Source organism: Zonotrichia albicollis, chromosome 12 (genome assembly GCF_047830755.1).
Source record: "Zonotrichia albicollis isolate bZonAlb1 chromosome 12, bZonAlb1.hap1, whole genome shotgun sequence".
In the NCBI taxonomy this organism is placed as follows: domain Eukaryota; kingdom Metazoa; phylum Chordata; class Aves; order Passeriformes; family Passerellidae; genus Zonotrichia; species Zonotrichia albicollis.
Genome location: NC_133830.1, coordinates 315471 through 334521, shown reverse-complemented (window position 1 = coordinate 334521; position 19051 = coordinate 315471). Strand labels below are relative to the sequence as shown.

The following is a 19051-nucleotide window of genomic DNA, read 5'->3' as shown; positions in this document are numbered from 1 at the left end:
TCTCTTCCACAGGGAAGAGTCCCTGATGAACCGTGAGTTTGGCTCCTCGATCTTTGGTCGTTACTATTTTATTATTGCTAGACTAACACTTAGCACTTCACATGCTCAAAGTGCTCTGAAGGCATATCTGTGCAAGCCAGGGCTGAAAAAAGCATCCATTAAAGTAACAGCTTCTTACCTAGCACAACTGGTCTTTTGCATGTGTCAGTTCAAATCTATTTCATTTAGCAACAGTTTATAGTAAATGTTGTCCTGTATTTTCCTCATTAGTTCTGCTGAATCCATCAAGCCCCGAGATAATGAGCACAACTCTACCCTTGTTTTACACATCCTTAGTAAAACCTGTCTCTGAGAAGCAACGCTGCACTGCAGTGCTGTCCCCCTCTGGGTACCCCCACGCATCACCTGCTCCCCAGCCTCAGCACCAGAGTCCAGAAAACAAACCGCCACCACTTGGTCGAGCACCCAGCCCACAGGAGAAGCCTGTCACAGAAAGCTTAATAAAATCATTTGTACTCATTAACTGAGCACTCCAAATGCAGAAGAAACCAAGCTACACAGATGTAGTCTACAGGAGACACACCACTTCCCTGGGTCACCAGGGCAGCCTTCCTCCACTCCAACCCCTGTCCTCATTCTGGGGGCAGAAGAAATTCAAGCGAAGAGAATTATCGGTGCAAAGAAAGTGCAAAGGATGAACGTGTGAGCCAGGCTCTTCCGGCCTGTGGCCAGCCCTCACACTCACAGCCTGTCTCCTCTGGCAGACAGCACCTGAACAAAGAAGGCAAGATCATCGTGGGCTTTGCTGCCCACCCTGCTCACCGGCACGTCACATCTGACAAGGGCTCACCTGGGCCCAGTTTGATCTGGGCTTTCCCAGGCACCAGTCGTCCCACGCCCCTGCAGCCTCGCTCTGTCACAACGGCAGAGCTGCTCTCCAGATGTTAGCAGTAAGTACTGCTCCCTCTGCTCAAAAACATCAATAAATTCTACTGGACTCTCGAATTGAGAGATGCCGTAGACAGTCCGCCACCTCCTTCACCTGCTGCAGGGTGCTGCAGCCCAACTTGAAAACAACTGCTCATTTCTTTACCAACCCCACAGGAATCAAAACAAAAAAAAACAACAAAAAAAAACCCCACCAAAATCCACAAGCAAAAACACTCAATCAAACAAAAAAAAAATAGCGAAGCAGATCCCTCCTGTTGATCCCCTGTCATACTGTGGTCCCAGGGATGTGTGCTGGGGACAGTGACACAGAAACACGTGGGACCTCAATTCAAATCCTGACACTGCCACTCTTCTGACCACAGACATCCATCAGGAGACCTGGGCACCCACCTCCCCACCACGAACCCAGGACAACAGTGCTGCCCAGCACCGCAGCTGCACGGTGCCCAGGGCTCACCGAGCCCAAGGGACTCGAGTGCATGGGGCTGTTGAAACACTGCCCTGGGCCAGGGCAACGCCACCAAGCAACAGCCACCCACCCTCCAGCCAAGAATGCCAACCCCACCCGGCCGTGCCTGGTACAGAGGAGCAATCACACCCTGCTGGGATTTACAAGGTGTAGTAAGGAGTTTCTACAGCATCCCTGTGCATCCATACACATCTCATGGTGCCTTATTCACTTCTCCAGGTGCCCTCAGTCCCATTCACTGTAAATGAAACTTTGAAACGTCAGAAAAGAGATGGCAAATCTCTCCATTTCCAGCCACCGAGGCCCTGCAGCTGAGCCTGCATCCACTGTGGCTCCTGGGGCATGGGTCTGCATTCACGTGAGGGAGTCCAACACCTGCCCTGGAAAACCCTTGGCTTTAGCCAAACCACCCTTTTCCTAAACTGTTATTTAGTTACAGGGGATTTGATGAGCTGGATGGATCAAATCTAGTCTGAGCATCCAGGTACCAGGAAATACCCGGTCTGTCCAGCCAGCTGTTGGCAGAGCTCTCCAGACACCAGCAGCGTGCCTGTGAGCCCCTGTCTGCCGAGGGATGGCAAACACTTGGCCTGCCCAGCCAGCAGAGCGGGCAGGCACTGTGCCACCATCAGGAGCCAGTTTCTGTTCCCTAAAGCAGCACAACTTCCCATTTCCAGGCACAGAAACTTTTGCCACTTTGACCGAATTTCCCTTTGCACTCTGGGACCTGTTTGAGCTTGAGATGTAAAGCGGGGATGAGCCCTGGGGCCTCCAGGAAAGCATTCCCACCGCCCACCTTCAGCTCGGGGCACCGACCTGCTTGGCACGGAGCAGCCCCGGGCACTGGCAGCCCACGGGGCTGAGCCTGCCCTCCCTTCCCAGGAAGGATGGTGCTCACACAGCTCCTGAGAGCACGCTCACTGCAGCAGCAGGCTGCACTTTCGCGTGAATGCCCAAGGAAACCCAGCCACAGCTGAGCAGCACCAGGCGAGGGGCAGAGCAGGCAGACAGTGCTCCGCTCTGGCTCCACGGCCACGCAAAGCCCACACTGGGGCTCACCCCTCTCTCAGGGCACCCTGGGTCCCACGGCCCCTCCAGGTGTCCCAGCTGAGCCCCCAGCCCCGGCAGGGCAGTGAGGGACACCCACGCCCCATGTGCAATGCCACATCCCAGAGCACAACAGGCGATGGTGACAACCATGGTACAGCTCTACAAACCTGGGCAGTGACACCTTGGGGAGCTGCCAGCAACTCTAAACAGCCTGCACTGCAAAACACAGAAATCAGGCTTGCTACAAGAACTCCTGCCTCATTTTTAATGAAGAAATTAAGTGTAAATTCCCAGTTTCCTTTCTGTGGCTAATCCTCTGGATTTATTTGAGTAGATGTAGGGTTAGAGCACATTTAGTTTCATGTTTGGAATTTCTAAATTAGTATAAACCAGCACTTCAAAGTAACTCAGCTCCTATAAAACTCAATCCCACGGAGATGCCACAGTATATTTGGACAGTAAGTAGATGCTTTGTCATATTCCCACGTGTATATGAGATTTTTTTCTTTGGAAACATTTTCTGACTGGTTTTAAACCACATTTCCATGCCCAGGCACACATATATACAGAGATTGTTTATACAGTCTACCCAAGGAGTTCATTTTATTTAACAACCCATTATAGTACAGCTCACTGGTGGGTATCTCATCATTACATCCTCAAACACAGTGTTCAGTGACCATGCAGGATCTGACACAAAGCCACAAGAGCCAGAAACTTGAGAATTAATGCTGAAACATTTCATTATCCCATGCCACTATGCCTATGGTTTTCAGCAGAGGAAATAAACTGGATTTTCAGCCTTTTTTGAGTTGCAGGCCCCAAAATATTTCCCAATAGAGATGTAGTTCCCTGTCCTGCAAATCTAGGCCTAATGAATATATCTGCTTTCTGTACCTCTCCAGGAGATTTTAGGAGACCGTGGGGCTCATGCAGAACCCACACAAGACACTGAGTTTGGTGCAGCTGTGAGCATGGGATGGGGTTTCCAGTGCAGCTTTTCCTCAAAGGAACTTGTTCATCACACCAACATGCACACACAAAGGTGCCTGAGCATATCCCCTGCCAAAATACCCACTGAGAGATGGAGCAGTGGCGAGAGGACACTGTGGGGGCTTTGCTGCCCTGGGACGTGGCTGGGATGCAGTGTGACCAGAGGAACAGCCAGGCAGACCTTTGTGTTCAGTGGCACTGAGGGGACGCTCCCGGGGTGTCCCACTGCTCTGGAGCCAGCCACAAGCTGGGATTGGGCTCTTGCCTGCTTTGCTTGCTTACGAAATGCCTGTGTGGGATGTCTTGAGCATCCCACAGCTGTGTCACACTCCAGCCGTGTTGTGCAGCCAGCATAACCTTCAAACCCACTGGGCCACAATCCTCCCGGGGTAGGACAGCTCAAATAGGAGCTATAAACCCACGCAGTGTCCCAAGAATTTGATAAGCTCTGTCAGCACACTGCTGCAAATGCTGTTACCGGCAGTTTGCTCCAGAGCTCCTACTCCTCTTCCCTTCTAGGGGCTTGAGTCCAAATTCCACACGGGCTTTGAGTGGGCAAAACACCACAGTGATTCCATGCAAGTATTCCAATTTAGCTGCATTTGACACAAAATTCATTATAAAAACTATTTCTGTTGAGGGGAAGCAATCCTGGAGCTCACCCACTCACTGTCGGTGCAAGAAGCCAACCAACCTAAATCCTTCCCTCACACATCCTCCTTCCCCTGAGCTGCCACTGTGAATTCATCTCCTCAGTACGTGACTTTTCAGCAACCCTCATTGAGAAGAACCAACAGCCCCCACTCCTGACCTAGACCATCCTCCTCTGCACATTTTCTCCTCGTCTGACACAAAGCTGTTAAGCATGTGCTTAATTGCAGTAAGCATTTCCATGGAGGACAGGGGCTGTTCCCAGGCCAGGCTGGCGGCTCCCCGTCCCCAGCCTGGGGCACGCAGGGCAGCAGGGCAGCTGGCAGACCCCCCTGCCTCACCCCTCCGTGTGGCCAATGCACACGGCCAACACGGGAGCCAAACAAGCGGCTGCCACCACGTCCACCTGCACAGGGACAAAGCCCCTCGCTCTGTGCCGGCCTCCCTGGGCCTCCCAGCACAGCCGTGCCCCGGGCTGCAGGCAGCAATGAGCAGCATTGCACTGCAGGGACGGTGGGCACGCTGAGTGCCCACTCCCAAACCCCGCACGGGGGGCCAGCGCTGCAGCTCCCTGGCGGAGCCAAAGCAAGCGCTGCTGGAGAGGAGCATTCAATTAGACTGGAGAGCACACAAGGGGTCAATGATTTTCCTTTCACACTGCATTACACCTAACAGCCCATGGTCCAGACTTGTAACAACTGACTACTTCAGCTGAACACACGCTTGGAATGAATCAGGCCAATATCAGGGTTTTTTCCTTCCAAAAGGAGATTAAAACCCAAGCATTTGGTCCTCAGGAAGAGCTATCGAGTCACATTTACTAATACCAGAGCCCCTATTAGTGATGCACAGGGATGCAATGGGAAAACTGGAAACCCACTAACAGATACTGATCTGCTCTGCCAGACCGGCTGCTGCTTTAATACATTTTCCTGCTGCCTTTCCATGTCTGGGACACAAAACGTATTGGTGGAAACTGATGTTAGGTTTTTACAGCACAAAGAAACACCCTATTACAACTCTTCTCTTGACACTGCCACTCTGGGACTTGAAAATAAAAACAGCTGGTTGTTAACTTGTTGGCAATTCTAACAATTAAGGAAAAGGCAATGAAAAAAAAAAAAAAGGCTCTCCTGACTAGCAGGATGGCTTCCCAGCAGGCTTGATCAGCGGTTTTAGAGGAATATGCTTCAAATAAATGGGAAGTGTAGAAATATTAGGCATGAACGAATATTAATGTTATGCTTCATTTATATCCTGCTGTACTTGACATCAAAGGATCTCAAAGCAGCTTTACAAATGCAATCTGACACTACATGAGTTTGTTCTGAATAACAATAAATACAGGAGTACGTGGGAAACTGAGGTACCTTGGGTTCAATGACTGGTTCGAGGCCAGTGACAGAGCAGCAACGTCAGTTGGTACAAGAACCCAATCTCCCCATCCACCTTATATCACCACTGGTCTTACTGCTGTCTCCACATGAACAAGTCTTCTTGCAGCCTGCTCTTGCCACGGTTGCAAAGAGAGGTTCCCACTGACTCCCAATGGCTTGGCAGAGCTCAGTTATTTTAGCTCATTCCCCTGACCCTCATATCCTGTTGCTCATCCCTTCAAGAACACAGCATCCTTCTCAGCTTTTATGGCAACAGTGACAACAGGCTCCTGGTCACCCTCCCTGCCTACCCAGGTAGTACTTGGGGAGGAAGGTGCTACCAGAAACACACATTACAGTGGAACAGTGTGACAAGCCAGGACCAAAGATGGAGTGAAATCTCATCTGTGCATAGTCTCCTTTGAGTCACTCATTAATTAGCTGTCTAAATACCTTACTGGATACAGCACTTGGTACTTTCAACATCAGCAGACTGATGATAGTGGTGATTATTTTCTTTACTGAACAGAAGCTAGAAAACACTGTACCTCCACAGCAGCCCTGGAGTCCAGGGGAAGCTCAAGGGTGATGGGTGCTTCTGCCGCTGTGTTTCAGTTATGACCAGGCCGTTGGTTCATTCCCAAGCGCCTCGAGCAGCCCCGATGCTGCTGCCTGACCCGCCTTGGCACAGACAGCTCAGTCCCGCCCGGCTCGCTGAGCATCAGCACAGCCAACAACCACTGCGGGTGCCTTCACACCCTCTAAATAGGATTCCTGACTCCCAGCGAGTCCTCTGAGAGCCGTGACCATGCCACGATGTCAGGACTGAGCTTCCAGTGCTTAACACACCCAGTCTTTGTGGAATTAGCGCCAGCTACTAGATTTGTTGGCTGTCAGGCAGCTTGTACTTTGCCACCAGGGAAAAACCGTTCAACTTTGCTAGAGTAGGTCTATGAACCAAGTGCATTAAGACTACATATTTTACCACAGAGTGGAGATGCCACACTAAACACTCCGGTTACCATGGGAAACCTTTCTCTCTTTGCCACTGGCATTGCACAGAGAAGCCCAAGCCCAAATGCTCTATCTCGCCTCTGAAATCAAACAGATGTTTTCACAATCTTTGATGGAGCCGAGCTGTGCACTCGTCCCATAGGAAGGGAAAAATGCAGCGTTAAAGCAGCCTTTTCCCTCTCTTTTTTTCCCAAGCATCGCACATTTTTAGTGAAAAGGGAAACAGGAGACTCTGTCTCGCGCTAACATTTACGGCCACTCGGTAACAAATTGTGACAATGGCAAACTTCTGCCACGAACGCGAGGAGCCAAGGGTGGCTGTGTGCCGCCCCTGGCCGGGCTGCGCGCCGCGGGACGGGACACGGGGCTGGCGATGCCAGGGGGAGCGATTCTGTCCCCGAGCAGGCGGGAGGGTCTCCGGGGACAGCAGGGAGGGCAGCGGGCTGTGAGGCTCAGCCGCCCGCCCGGGGCAAGCAGGAGATGCGCTCCAGCTCGGGAGAGGTGGTGGCGACAGCAGCGGCCACGGGACGGGACACGATGGGGCCGCTGCCCTCCGCCGCCGCCGCGCCCCGCGCCCCCTCGCCCCGCAGGAGCCCGCCGCCCGCCGTACCTGTATATTTCTCTTCTCGCAGGCCGGGCCGGTGCCCTGCACCACGCTGTCCAGCACGGTAACCATGCCGGCGGCCGGGCTGACGAGGCAGGAGTTCCGGGCGGCCCGGATCGTCTCCTCGATCTCGGCGAAGCGGAAGACGCAGAGCGCGGACTGCGGCCGCCCCCGGCCGCCGCCGGCCCCGGCCCGCTCGAAGACGCCGAAGAGCAGCTCCTCGGGGGGCGGCGGGGCCGGGGCCGGGCCGTGAGCAGCGGCGGGGCTGCGCCAAGCTGCCCGCGCCGGGAAGACGGAGACGAGGCGGGTGAAGGCGTCGGCGGCGCCGCCGCAGCGCAGCCCCAGCTGGATGTAGGACTCGGTCAGCTTCTTGGTCTCGCCGCTGCCGTTGAGGGTGGCCTCGGCCGGCTCGCCCAGGCAGATGCGGGCCAGCAGGCTGTGCGCCGGGCTCTCCTTGTCGCCCGCGTTGGCCTCACTGTTGAGCGCCAGGTAGGCGTACGGGCGGCGGGCGGGCGGCGTGGCCCCGTGCTGCAAGAAGGCGCGGACGAAGCTGAGCTTGTGCCGCGCCTTGTCGCCCGCCTTGATCTTGAGGATGTTGTCGTCGGAGGGGTTGATGTCGAAGGTGAAGAGCTTGGCCAGGTCGCCGCGGGCGTTGAGGGCACGGATAGCGATCTCGGGCGTGTTCTCGAAGCGGTGGTCCTCCAGGCTGTTGTTGCGGGGGAAGAAGGGGCTGCCGAAGCCAGTGTAGGTGGCGGCCACCAGCAGCCGCGCCCCGCCGCCGCCGCCGCGGCGCAGCACCAGCCCCACGGTGGAGGCGTTGGGGTGGTTGGCCGCGACGTTCAGCATGCTTGGGAAGACCGCGACCGAGTCGCTCCCGCCCGGCGGGAAGCGCACGGCCACTGCCGAGATGTTTGCCATGCTGCGCAGCTGGCAGAGGCCCTGGTAGATGGAGCCGCAGACGACAAGGACGCCCTGCTCCGGGTCGGGCTGCAGGATCTTGTTGTAGTTGTTGGTGAGCACCCTGGGGTGCTCGCAGGAGGCCTGCGGCAGCTGCGGTGCGTGGCACAGCGGGCTGTCCAGCACCGGCCCCACCGCCGCCTCCGCCTCCAGTGTCAGCTCGCCCCCCGACAGCTGGAACAGCCGGTTGACGGCCGCCAGGTAAACGCGGGAGCCGGGGCCGTCCAGCGCAAAGTTGTTGGTGAGGGTGGGCGAGAGGAACTTGCGCTGCACCTCCAGGCCGGCGGCTCGGCCGGGCAGTAGCAGCGGCAGCAGCGGCAGCAGCAGCGGCAGCAGCGCGGGGGGCCGCGGCTCAGCGCCCGCCGCCGGGGCCGGGACCGGGAGCGGAGCCGGAGCCATCCCGCCGCCGCGCCGCGCAGTGCATGTGCCCGTCGCCGGGCGCGGGAGGGGCGGGCGCGGGGCCGCTTCCTGCGGAGGCAGCGCCCGCCGCCGAGCGACGCCCGCGGGAAGTGGCGGCCGCGGCGGGGGGCGGCGGGGGGCGGCGGGGCGCGCGGCCGCGCCCCCTCCCTGCCCCTGCCCCCGCCCTCCGCCCGCCCCCGCGCCCGCCCCCGCACCGGCGCTCACCGCGTCCCGGTGCCGCGGGCCCGTCACGTGCGTGTGCGAAGTTAGCGCTGTCTGCCGCGCCGCCGCCTGGGCGGCACCGAGCGGCGCCGGGGGGCTCCGGACAGGGCTGCTCCGGGCTGTCCCCCTCCTCTCCTCTGCCTCCTTCGCGTCTTCCAGCAGGACAGGCCGGCGGGGAAGGGGCGGGGGAAGAAGGACTTTTCCCAGCTGCGGAGCAGCACGGCGAGCCGGAACAGCCCTCCCCCGGAGCCCCCTCGCAACCCACGCATCCCCCCGCAGCCCAACACCCGCTCTCTCGCTCCCCGGGGACCGGGCGGGGGACGAGGCCCCACCCCTGCAGCGGCTCTGCCCGCCCGCCTCGTCAAAAGCGGAGCACGGACCGGCCCGCGCCTCTCCTCCGCCCTCCAACGGGCGCCGCTTTAACAAGACCCAAAGTGATTTCCCAAATTACACTCTGGGATGATGTAGGGGACAGCCCCTAAAGCACCAGCCCATCCCGTGGGATCGCTCCACCTGAGCGGGTTCACTGCTGCTGCCTTCCTCCCCGTCTGCAGGTGTGTCAGTGACCCGTCGTCGCGAGGGGACACGCCCGAGACGGAGGAGCGCTCCTGGGCAAGGCTGTACGGAGAGCCGGGGTCCATCCCGGGATGGGGCCACGCACCCTGCAGCAGGTACATTGCCCATGTATCTCACGTCCCTGCAGGCTTCATGAACCAGCCCTGAGCAATTAGCCAGCCCATTACCCAGCTGGCCTCCTGCCACAGTATCGTGACATAGGGCATAGCCATAGGTCGCCCAGGGTCTTGAATCCCTGGGCAACACAGCCCGGTCCCCGGGCAGGAGGGGACGCGGGTGTGCTGCAGCGCATGGCAAACAGCAAGGTCATGGCATGCTCGGCGCTATGTGCATGCTTCAGGCTGAAGCATGGGCAGAGCTAACAGCAAGAGGAGTGGCTGTGGGCTGTGGGTGCAGCATCCTTGCCTCCAGCCTGGGTTTCCACCAGGAGCAGAGACCTGGCTGGAGGACAGTCAGCGCTGGGTCTCGCGGGGCAGCTGTATCACAGAACGGCGAGGGTCGAGCACGGAGGCATCGCACCATCCACAAACAGCCAGCAGCCTGTAAAACAAGGGTGGGAAATGGAGGCTGCTGTTTGGCCACAGCTGCCTGGAAATGCTGCACAGGCGAGCCCTGGAGAGCTGTTCTCCCTCTCCCTCTCCCCGGGCTGTGCCTTAGTCCCCTGCCCATTCTTGTGGCATGGAACTTTAGTTATACAAAACATGTTAGCGAGGCTGATGGGGATTCTGCACGACTTCTGTTCTGGAGAGAAAAATCCTCTGTTGTTGTCTAATCTCATTTCTACACCTGCCAATTTTCCTTTCCCCTTCCTGTCTCCTCACCCTCTTCAGAGCACTAATTAATACACAACTGCCTTGGCCATGCCATGTCCACTGAAAATCTGCATTGAATTAAATGCTGTGCTTTCTTCCTATCTAACTCATTGTCTCTGCTAATCATATCCTTAATTAAGAATTATTAGCTGTTTTTAAATGTGGGACTCCCAGTTGTTAGTGGCTTTTTTTCCTTAAACTACAAGTTAGCAATTTTTAAATGTGATCGTGTCTTTAATTGCATAGAAATAAACCCACATGATCCCAAACCCTTAATCTGCCTATTTTAGGATTTCTTATGGCTGCTTACACTGATAGCAGAGCATCTTCCATGTGAAATCAGCCTTTTAAGGCATATCAAATTACGTTCCAGATTACAGTGAATTAAAAAAAAATAGGCCAAAGAACATTGAAAAATGTGTGACTTACCCAAAGGTATCCAGTATTGGCTCTGTCAGAAAAAATTCCCCAGGAACTCTGACTCCTATTGCCTTTGCCAAGCATTTGTCTACACTGATACAATTAAAGACAAAATATTTGTGGTATTGAAGGATTATTTGACAAAGATTTTATTGCTATTGTTGTTGTTAGGAAACAATTTTCTGGTAAGATGCTTTGAGGGGAATATTTTCCAGAAATGATTTCCCACCCCTATTATCTGGGCTGTTATAAGCTCCAGTGAGTATTTCAGGATAATGCTCCTAATGGAGTAGTAGAGGTTTTTAAATCTCTCATACACAGATCTCACCATTATTTTTTGTTCAGGAAGAGAAAAAGGTCAAAATTAAACCACAAGCCTCTTGTCATAGAGCATCACCCCCTGACAAAAAAAAAAAAAAAACAAAACCCTTCCTCTTTGACTCCTGTGCAGGTTTGAGGATACCAACCTCTCAGCTGGGACAGGGGGAGAGGGGCTGTGCACACAAGAACTCAAAACTGCTTTAATTATTGATAAATATATTTACACAACAACACTTTCCGTTTAGGGGAAACATGAGTTACTCATGCAATTACTCAGGTTATATTGACTCAACACTGTCAAGCCCCTGGATTTCATCCCTTTAATACAGAGAATATAAACACCTGTTTATTTAGCAGGGGTTATCTGTGCAGTGCCCTGTGGGTTTGGGAAGGACGTGCACCCTCGCAGCCAGGGGTGGGCGGGTTTGCTCAGCAGCCCTCGGCCCAGCACCAGCAGAGGTGCTGCTCACAGGGCAGGGCAGGGCAGGGCAGGGCAGAGCAGGGGTGCTGCTCACGGGGCAGGGCAGGGCAGGGCAGGGCAGAGGTGCTGCTCACAGGGCAGGGCAGGGCAGGGCAGGGCAGGGCAGAGCAGGGGTGCTGCTCACGGGGCAGGGCAGGGCAGGGCAGGGCAGGGCAGGGCAGGGCAGAGCAGGGGTGCTGCTCACGGGGCAGGGCAGGGCAGGGCAGGGCAGGGCAGGGCAGGGCAGAGCAGGGGTGCTGCTCACGGGGCAGGGCAGGGCAGGGCAAAGGTGCTGCTCACAGGGCAGGGCAGAGTAGGGCAGAGGTGCTGCTCACAGGGCAGGGCAGGGCAGAGCAGGGCAGGGCAGAGGTGCTGCTCACAGGGCAGGGCAGGGCAGGGCAGGGCAGGGGTGCTGCTCACAGGGCAGGGCAGGGCAGGGCAGAGGTGCTGCTCACGGGGCAGGGCAGGGCGGGGCAGGGCAGGGCAGGGCAGAGGTGCTGCTCACAGGGCAGGGCAGGGCAGGGCAGAGGTGCTGCTCACAGGGCAGGGCAGGGCAGGGCAGGGGTGCTGCTCACAGGGCAGGCACGCAGGACCACCGGCACCTCCGTGCCTGGGGTGACAGGGACCCCGGGGCCCTGGGAGTAGAGCAGGTGCTCCGTGCCTTTGTGTCTGACTCCGAGCGCAGGGGAAGGCCTGGTGAGGCAGCACGTGCTGGCACACGGGGCGGCTGCCCTGCTCTGCCCCACATGGCATGCAGAGAGAAGCCTGGGCCCAGCCGCCGCAGAAGGCTACAGGGACCCTGGCACAGGAGCTGTCACCCCAGGGCTGCTGCGGGAGAGCCCCGGCAGTGCAGTGCATCAGGAGGTGCTCTGACTCACACAGCCAGCCCCCCTTTTCTCATTTCCTTTACTCCCTGCCCCTGGCTGCAATTTGGGTCTCTGTGATTGCAGAGCAGGTTGGCAGTCTACCACAAGGTGAATTCACAAACACTTACAGACAATTTTTGAATCTCTTCATTCACTTGCTTTCCATCTCAGAAACCTGTACTGATGGAAATTGCATCAGAGCAAGGGTCCAGTCCTTGTCTTCTCCGCATCCTGCCAGAGGCCATGAGTGGTTATCCTACAGAAGAAGGTAACAGGTAGGAGAAAGTGGAGTGGTCCCCTTGGTCTCCACTGTCCCAGCCCAGAGATGGCCAGAGCAAGGCCGTCTCCAGAGCAGCATTTCTGAACAAAGAGCCATTCACCAGGGAAACACAAGGCGAGATGAGGAGGAGCCAAGAAGCACTTGGACACAGAAAAAGCGTTGCCTGAGTTAGAGCTGTTCCCTGATCGCCACAATTCCCAGATTCTCTCCAGCCATGACTGTTACCCTGCCCTGATGTTCTCAGTTGTTAGTCTCCTGAATCATCAGGCTGCAGACATCAGCCAGTGCTCACTCAGGCACTTCAGGGCACTCAGAAATAACAGTGGGCTTGGAAATAGACTGATTAGCAATCCTCAGTGTATTTTTGGATAAGCGTGGACTGAGACCCCATTTTATTGTTACTAATCTGCATTGCAGGAACTGCTCATGGATGAGGCCAGAGTGTCATTCCTGTTTTTACCAATGATTTAGCACGCTGGGAGTCTGTTAGGTGCTTGGCAGAAAGACCAAGGCAAGGTCGCTTCCCCAGGGTCCTTTAACCCAAACACAGGCTCCGGTGCGGTGCCAGGCTCCACTGCAGACGGCTGTGACAGGAGCTGCAGGGGCACAGCATCTCTGCTGCCACCGTGCTGCTGTCCTCCAGCCCTGCCGCTGAAGGCTGAGAGGGATTTATGGGCACCTCAGCCACTTTCTGAGTAAAACCAGCCTTTTCTTCCTTGAGCCTCTTTGTTTTCAAAGATGAGCCTTTCCCAGTGTAATATAGAGCCTTGCTCTCCTCAGAATGTGTAATGCAGTCATAACCTTGTCTGCAGCATGCAGCCAGCTGACGTGTTCACCATGAGGGATTTGCCTCCTGAGAGGAGCTGTGCAGACAGAGGTTGTGAGCACAAAAAGGTTTCTTTCTGGGTTAATGACAGATTTGGTGATGGTGAAAGTTCACACACACAATAATGCCAGGACTTTCTGGACTGGGAGGTTTAATCACAAGGCAATAAAGAGGTGTCTTTGGTAGCCCGTGCTGGGTGGTCCACCCACCTGAGCCCTGTGGGTGGACAGAAGGTCTTTCACCACTTGGACCCTCATTGGATGCAAGAGTAGCAGGTTTCCCAGTTTTCCCCAGACCTCCTTGGTGGCCTGTTGCTTTTATTTTCCTTAGAGGCTTAGGCAGGACTCAGCACTCACTTATCCCATTCACACTGGTCAGGGCTGGAGATGTGGCTCATGAGTTCAAATGCAAACTGCAGCTCCAGTTCTGATCCATGGGCAGCTCAGCCTGTGCTGAGGTGGTGGCCAGGTCCCTTGCACCCCGGTTACACTGGCAGTCTCTGCTCCACGCGTGTCTCTTGTGAACACAGGCGTCACAGGCAGGCAGGGGTGCGGGGGGGCACGGCAGAGTAGGGCCCTGGCTCCAGCTGGCACCCGCCTTAGAGGGTTTCTGTGAGTAGCAATGGTGTTCACAGCGTTTTGCCCGGGCTGGCCCAGCAGGGGCTTGTTGAGCCCCCAGAGCTGCAGGGCCCTGCTCACAGATTATGGCCCAACGGGGCCCTCCAGGCCCCACCCGCGCCGGGCCTGCGTGTCCTGAGCACTGCCAGCCACGGAGGGGGCAGGACTTGGCTCCCAGCAAAGGAAACAAATTCAACATAAGGCAGAGCATCCCTTCATGGGAATCCCAGCAGAGGCCAATGCTGATTGCTCAAAACAAAGCTCTGCTGCCCTGGGAGGGAGCCTGACTCCTACCCCAGGGTTCACACATGGAGGCCCCAGCTGACCCATACAGCAAAGCCCGGCAGCAACAACCAGCAAGGCTGATCCTACCAGCTTTGTTCAAACATTCTCCACCAAAGCCTGCAGGAAGTTTTCCTTATGAAGTCAGGCAGGATCGTGCTGCATGCTCTGCAATATGCTAACTTCCCCGTGAGCAGTTGCTCAATACGTGTTTAAGTAGACAGGCCACCACTACTCATTAACCAAAACAAATGGGAAAAGGGGAAAGCTTACAACACAACAATTGCTTTCAATTAGAGGATATATCTATTGCCAAAATATGTCAGTGGGATTTGACAGACTACATTTTTAACTGTGTACTACTGAAGAACAGGCTGCACTAAAATGCAGCCTAAACTAAACAGGAATTTAATCCCCTTCCCTTCCTCCCCACAGCATAATCATCAGCCTGTAAATGTATTATTACAACCCATAGTACCCTTGTTAATTCCAACCAATTTGACTTACCTCAGTGGCTTCAGTGTTATTCTCTCCCATGTTCACTGAGCTTATTGAGCCTTCAGTGTTGATGCTCATTTTGTGCTTTGAAGTGAAAGGGTTAAATGTGGTTAATTGTAAATTTATTGCTTGTTTTGCATGGCTTAATACAATCCTAAGCATTTTGGTTAACATTTCACGTCGCATTCAAAGATATGCCATTTTGCACTGAGCTAGCTTGTATGCTTTTGGATATGTTGTATGCAGACAGTGTGATTCCCGCTCTCAACATTTCCCTGGTGACCCCAACAGTTTTAAAGGCTTCCACATTGCTTAGACACAGGAAACACATTCATTAAGCTTAGAGATAAGTCAAAAGTCACACACACAGACACGTGTATAAAAACTACCTGTGCCCACATACACATTTAAAGCGTTGGCAAGCCCCACACTGGACTTGGTTGCATTTTGAATTTTTAGGACAGAAGGAGAGTTCTCAGACAGTTCCACTTCAGCTTGCAAAGATACGGTCCCTGTGCCATCCACATGTTTCTGTGCACAGATATGTATTTGTGTTTGAATTCATCACAAACTCAAGAATGTAAAATTCAGTATCTTAGAAGTGTGCTGGTGGAAACAGTCACATGAATCCTTACACACTTGAAACCAGTTTTTTATACAGATATCCCAGTGCAATGGGCACCCAAAGTATTTTACCCACAGTGAATGTGGCCCTGAAACTAAGCAGAAGTAGTGGTAAAGCAAAGGGAGATGAAGCAACCTCAGCTGATATGCCTGAGGAGAGTGGAAAAGGCAATCAAACTACCTAAGTAGTAAAAGTGACCTTCTAACACTGTTTTAAAATATAAACACCACACATGTAGAGACTGGGGTACTTTTATCACTTGAATGTCAGCTCAGCTGTCCCATCTGTCTAAGCAGTAGTGCTTTAGTGCTTGTGCTATTTCACATCTATGAATTACCTTGTACACAGCTGTGCCGTGTATTTCAGGAGTCGTGGGTGTCCCTGGTGCTCCTTTTCTCAGCCTAGTCTGCTCCACAAGGGGTAGAAGGACTCATACAAACCACTCTGCAATCCTACTGAGCTCTGTGCAGGTGAGTCTGCTCACACAGGGTGCAGAATGATTTCTCCAGTGAATGAAATGACCCACCAGCCCTGCAAAGGCTGGGCGGCAGCAGCAACCCTTTGCTTCGTGGTGCTTGTCTGGAGAGCAGCGATGAGTTCTAGTAGGCAACAAGGACTGACGAGCTGCAGGTGCTGCACTGCAGGTGACAGCCTGGGTGCCAAGCTCCTCTGCCTCTCCAGATGAGGTGTGCATTGGCAGGATTTGTTCACCGAAAGCTGGCAGGAGGCAAATCCTGCGACACTCCATCAGGTCAGATTTGGGCTCTGTCAGCTTTTGTCTCCTCCAAGAGCCAAACATGGGGTCCCCACCTCCTGCAATCACCAGCACAAGCTCCAGCCAGGACAGGACTGGGGTCAGTCTCCCTCCCACTCTGTGGGCTCTGCCCCAGCCCAGGGCTGTTTAACTTCTCCCTGGTAAGTGCCGGACAGGAATCTGTCAGGGGTCACAATGGGAAAACATGCATTTCACTGGGTGCCTTTAGGATGAAATATGGGATCTCTCTCCTCCCTAAGAATAGTCCTTTCAGGCTAGGCAGCTAAATACCAAAGATTCGTTCACAAAGAGAGAGCCACTGGCATACAGGAATTAGCTGAAAGGCTTGGGTCAGTTCCTGGAGAAGGGGCATGAGCAGCACCAGAGCCATCACAGCCTCTCCCCTGCAACCCATGCAGAGCTACCCAAGATGGACAGAGCCACACAGCCCACAGAGATTTCTGCAGCCTGGAATCTGACTGACCTCCTAATCTTCCCATCTCCCTCTTGGTGTTCTCCATCAATGTTCCTCTTCTAAGTGATGTTTTTTAAGCCTAGTATTTAAAAAAACTCAGCAAAACTTACCTCCAAATTTAATCAAATCTGTCAATCCGTCACCTTGCTCATTGCAGCCTTGCTTAGCAGCGTTTAGACTTCCCTGTGCAGCACTCACAAAGCAGTCTGGGGGGCATTCTCCAAGATCTGGCACACATGGATCCACTTCCTAGCTCACAAACGACCCCACTGATTTTATCAAGCTCTTTGCTAAGCAGTTCTGTAACCACCACTGGCAGGCACACAGCATGGCCCAGAGCAAACTGCATCTTTGTTCTAGCTTGTTCCTGGGACTGAAAAACGGTGTGCATACGGTTCCCAACACCTCTGACTGTTCTGGGGCTCTCAGTCAGACACCCACGTGAGTCAAGCACCAATTCTGCTTTGCAAAACTTGAATCACAGTAGTAGGTCCTGGCCTTGCTCCTCTCTCACTTGCAGAGCAAGCACGGCAGCTAGAGTGCAGGATCTGGCCATGGGGCTGTTCAGATGCAGAAGGTTGAATAAATATTAGTGGTTAAACTAGTAGTTAACCCACTAGTTGAAATAACCAATAAATTATCTGTTTTTCTCGCAGTTGATGCAAATGAGAGTTGATTGTAAACATCTCATGCCTAAATTATACCTTAGAGAATCCCAGTGACACAATTGGCCTTGCCTGAATTATTTCAATGCCAACAAGGCAGACAAATGAGTGTAATTGTCCAACTCCTTTGACTTGCTGGCTTTCACCCTGCTTGCAAACTCTTGCAGCTGGGCATTAATGCAAGTTTTTGAACGTAAATGCACCTCTGCTCCAGCTCTGGCACTATTAACAAAGCTGTTCTCCTTTCGTTCTTTTTAAGATAGAAAGAAGTGGGGTTGTTTTAAAATGAGAAGACCTGTTTGTGGTCGTTATTTCAAAAGAATATTACACTCCAGCTCCAGAATGACCACTAAGAAACTGGTAGCCAACACTTTTGTTACTGTGCTGGGTCTCACACTTAATCAGATACAGATCTAACAGCTCTGATCCCATGCAAGAGATGGGGAACAACAGCATGTAAAAATTCATCAGTTTCCATGTGCCACTTTACTTGTCACATGAAACTTTGCATCTGTTTCATCCTAAGACCTAATCAGACCAGTTCCTGGCTGGAGCTTTTTTGTTCCAAAATTGGACCAAAAAAAAAAAAGTACTAATGTCTACTTCCTCCCTAAGAGGCCAACTCTTCCTTCCTTTCATGTGTGCATCCTCCACACAGTCTTTGGAGGAAGCGGGGAGGGAAGTACCAGAGGAGCCAAGAGAAGAGTGAATGGATTCAGGAAATACAAAGAAACAGAGGAAGCTGGTCCTTGGGGCAGCAGTAGAGGTGGATGGCACGTCTGAATGCCTGCTGCACACAGGCGGGCGGGCACAGCAGCCTTCAGCACAGGTGCACAGGTAAGGCAGGCAGCCCAGGTAGCACAGTAGCACGGGCAGCACGGGTAGCAGAGGTGCACAGGTAACACAGGCAGCACGGGTAGCAGAGGTGCACAGGTAGCACAGGTAGCACAGGCAGCACGGGTAACACAGGTAACACAGATGCACAGGTAGCACGGGTAGCACAGGCAGCACAGGTGCACAGGTAGCACGGGGGCACAGGCAGCACAGGTAACACAGATGCACAGGCAGCACGGGTAACACAGGTAACACAGATGCACAGGTAGCACGGGTAGCACAGGCAGCACAGGTAGCGCAGGTGCACCGGTGGCACAGGCAGCAGAGGTGCACAGGTAGCAATGGTAGCACAGGCAGCACGGGTAACACAGGTAGCACGGGCAGCACAGGTGCATAGGTAGCACAGGCAGCACGGGCAGCACAGGGGCACAGGTAACACAGGTAGCACAGGTGTGCCGTGCTGCGGCAGGAGCCGCCCCGGGGCTGCACGCAGCTCCCGTCTGTTGTGGGGTGGTTTTTCCCAATTCCCGTCCGCGCTGCCGAGCCGGGCTCTGCTCGCTCCAGCAGCAGGCCTGTGGCTGGTGGGGGAGCCAGAATCTGGAAGAAGGAAAACTCTTGATGGCAGCTCCACCAGCTCGTTCTCACATATGCTGTTTACCAGGATGCAGCTCGCCGCTGTGAGGAGCTGCCTGCTGCAAGGCCGCATTGACAAACAGCTCGCTGGCCAGAGCTCAGGGCGAGATGGAGCTCCTGCTCAGCCTGAGGTGTCCAGGTGCCCCCAGAGCCGCACACCAGGCTGTACCGCGGCCACACGGGTCCCGGGCTCCGGGCACACCTGGACAGGAGAGGCAGGCTGCCGAGGGGAGCACTGAAAAAGGCATTTGGATTGTACCTTCACAATTGCACTCCCCTCTCTAGGGAGCAGCCCTCTCTCAAGATGGCTAATGGTACCACTCTATTGAAGAAAATAAGTAATTATTTAATTTCAGGAGATCTTATTGTGATCTTAAAGCCAAAACAGACAACCAAACACTTCTGATTTGAGAAAGGAAGA

General features: G+C 54.2%; 1 protein-coding gene across 2 annotated transcripts in view; it reads right to left on the bottom strand.

The window, feature by feature from the left end:
- Window positions 1-9114, bottom strand: part of PLXND1 (plexin D1) — a 68307-nt gene extending 59193 nt beyond the window's left edge. Inside the window, exon 1 of one of the 2 annotated variants that reach the window (XM_074550255.1) lies at window positions 7115-9114. In XM_074550255.1, coding sequence (XP_074406356.1) covers window positions 7115-8464 — 1350 coding nt within the window. In that variant the 5' untranslated portion in view covers window positions 8465-9114. The remainder of the gene's footprint in view (window positions 1-7114) is intronic. The other variant, XM_074550254.1, reaches the window with a different exon arrangement.
- Between the last annotated feature and the right edge of the window lie 9937 nt (window positions 9115-19051).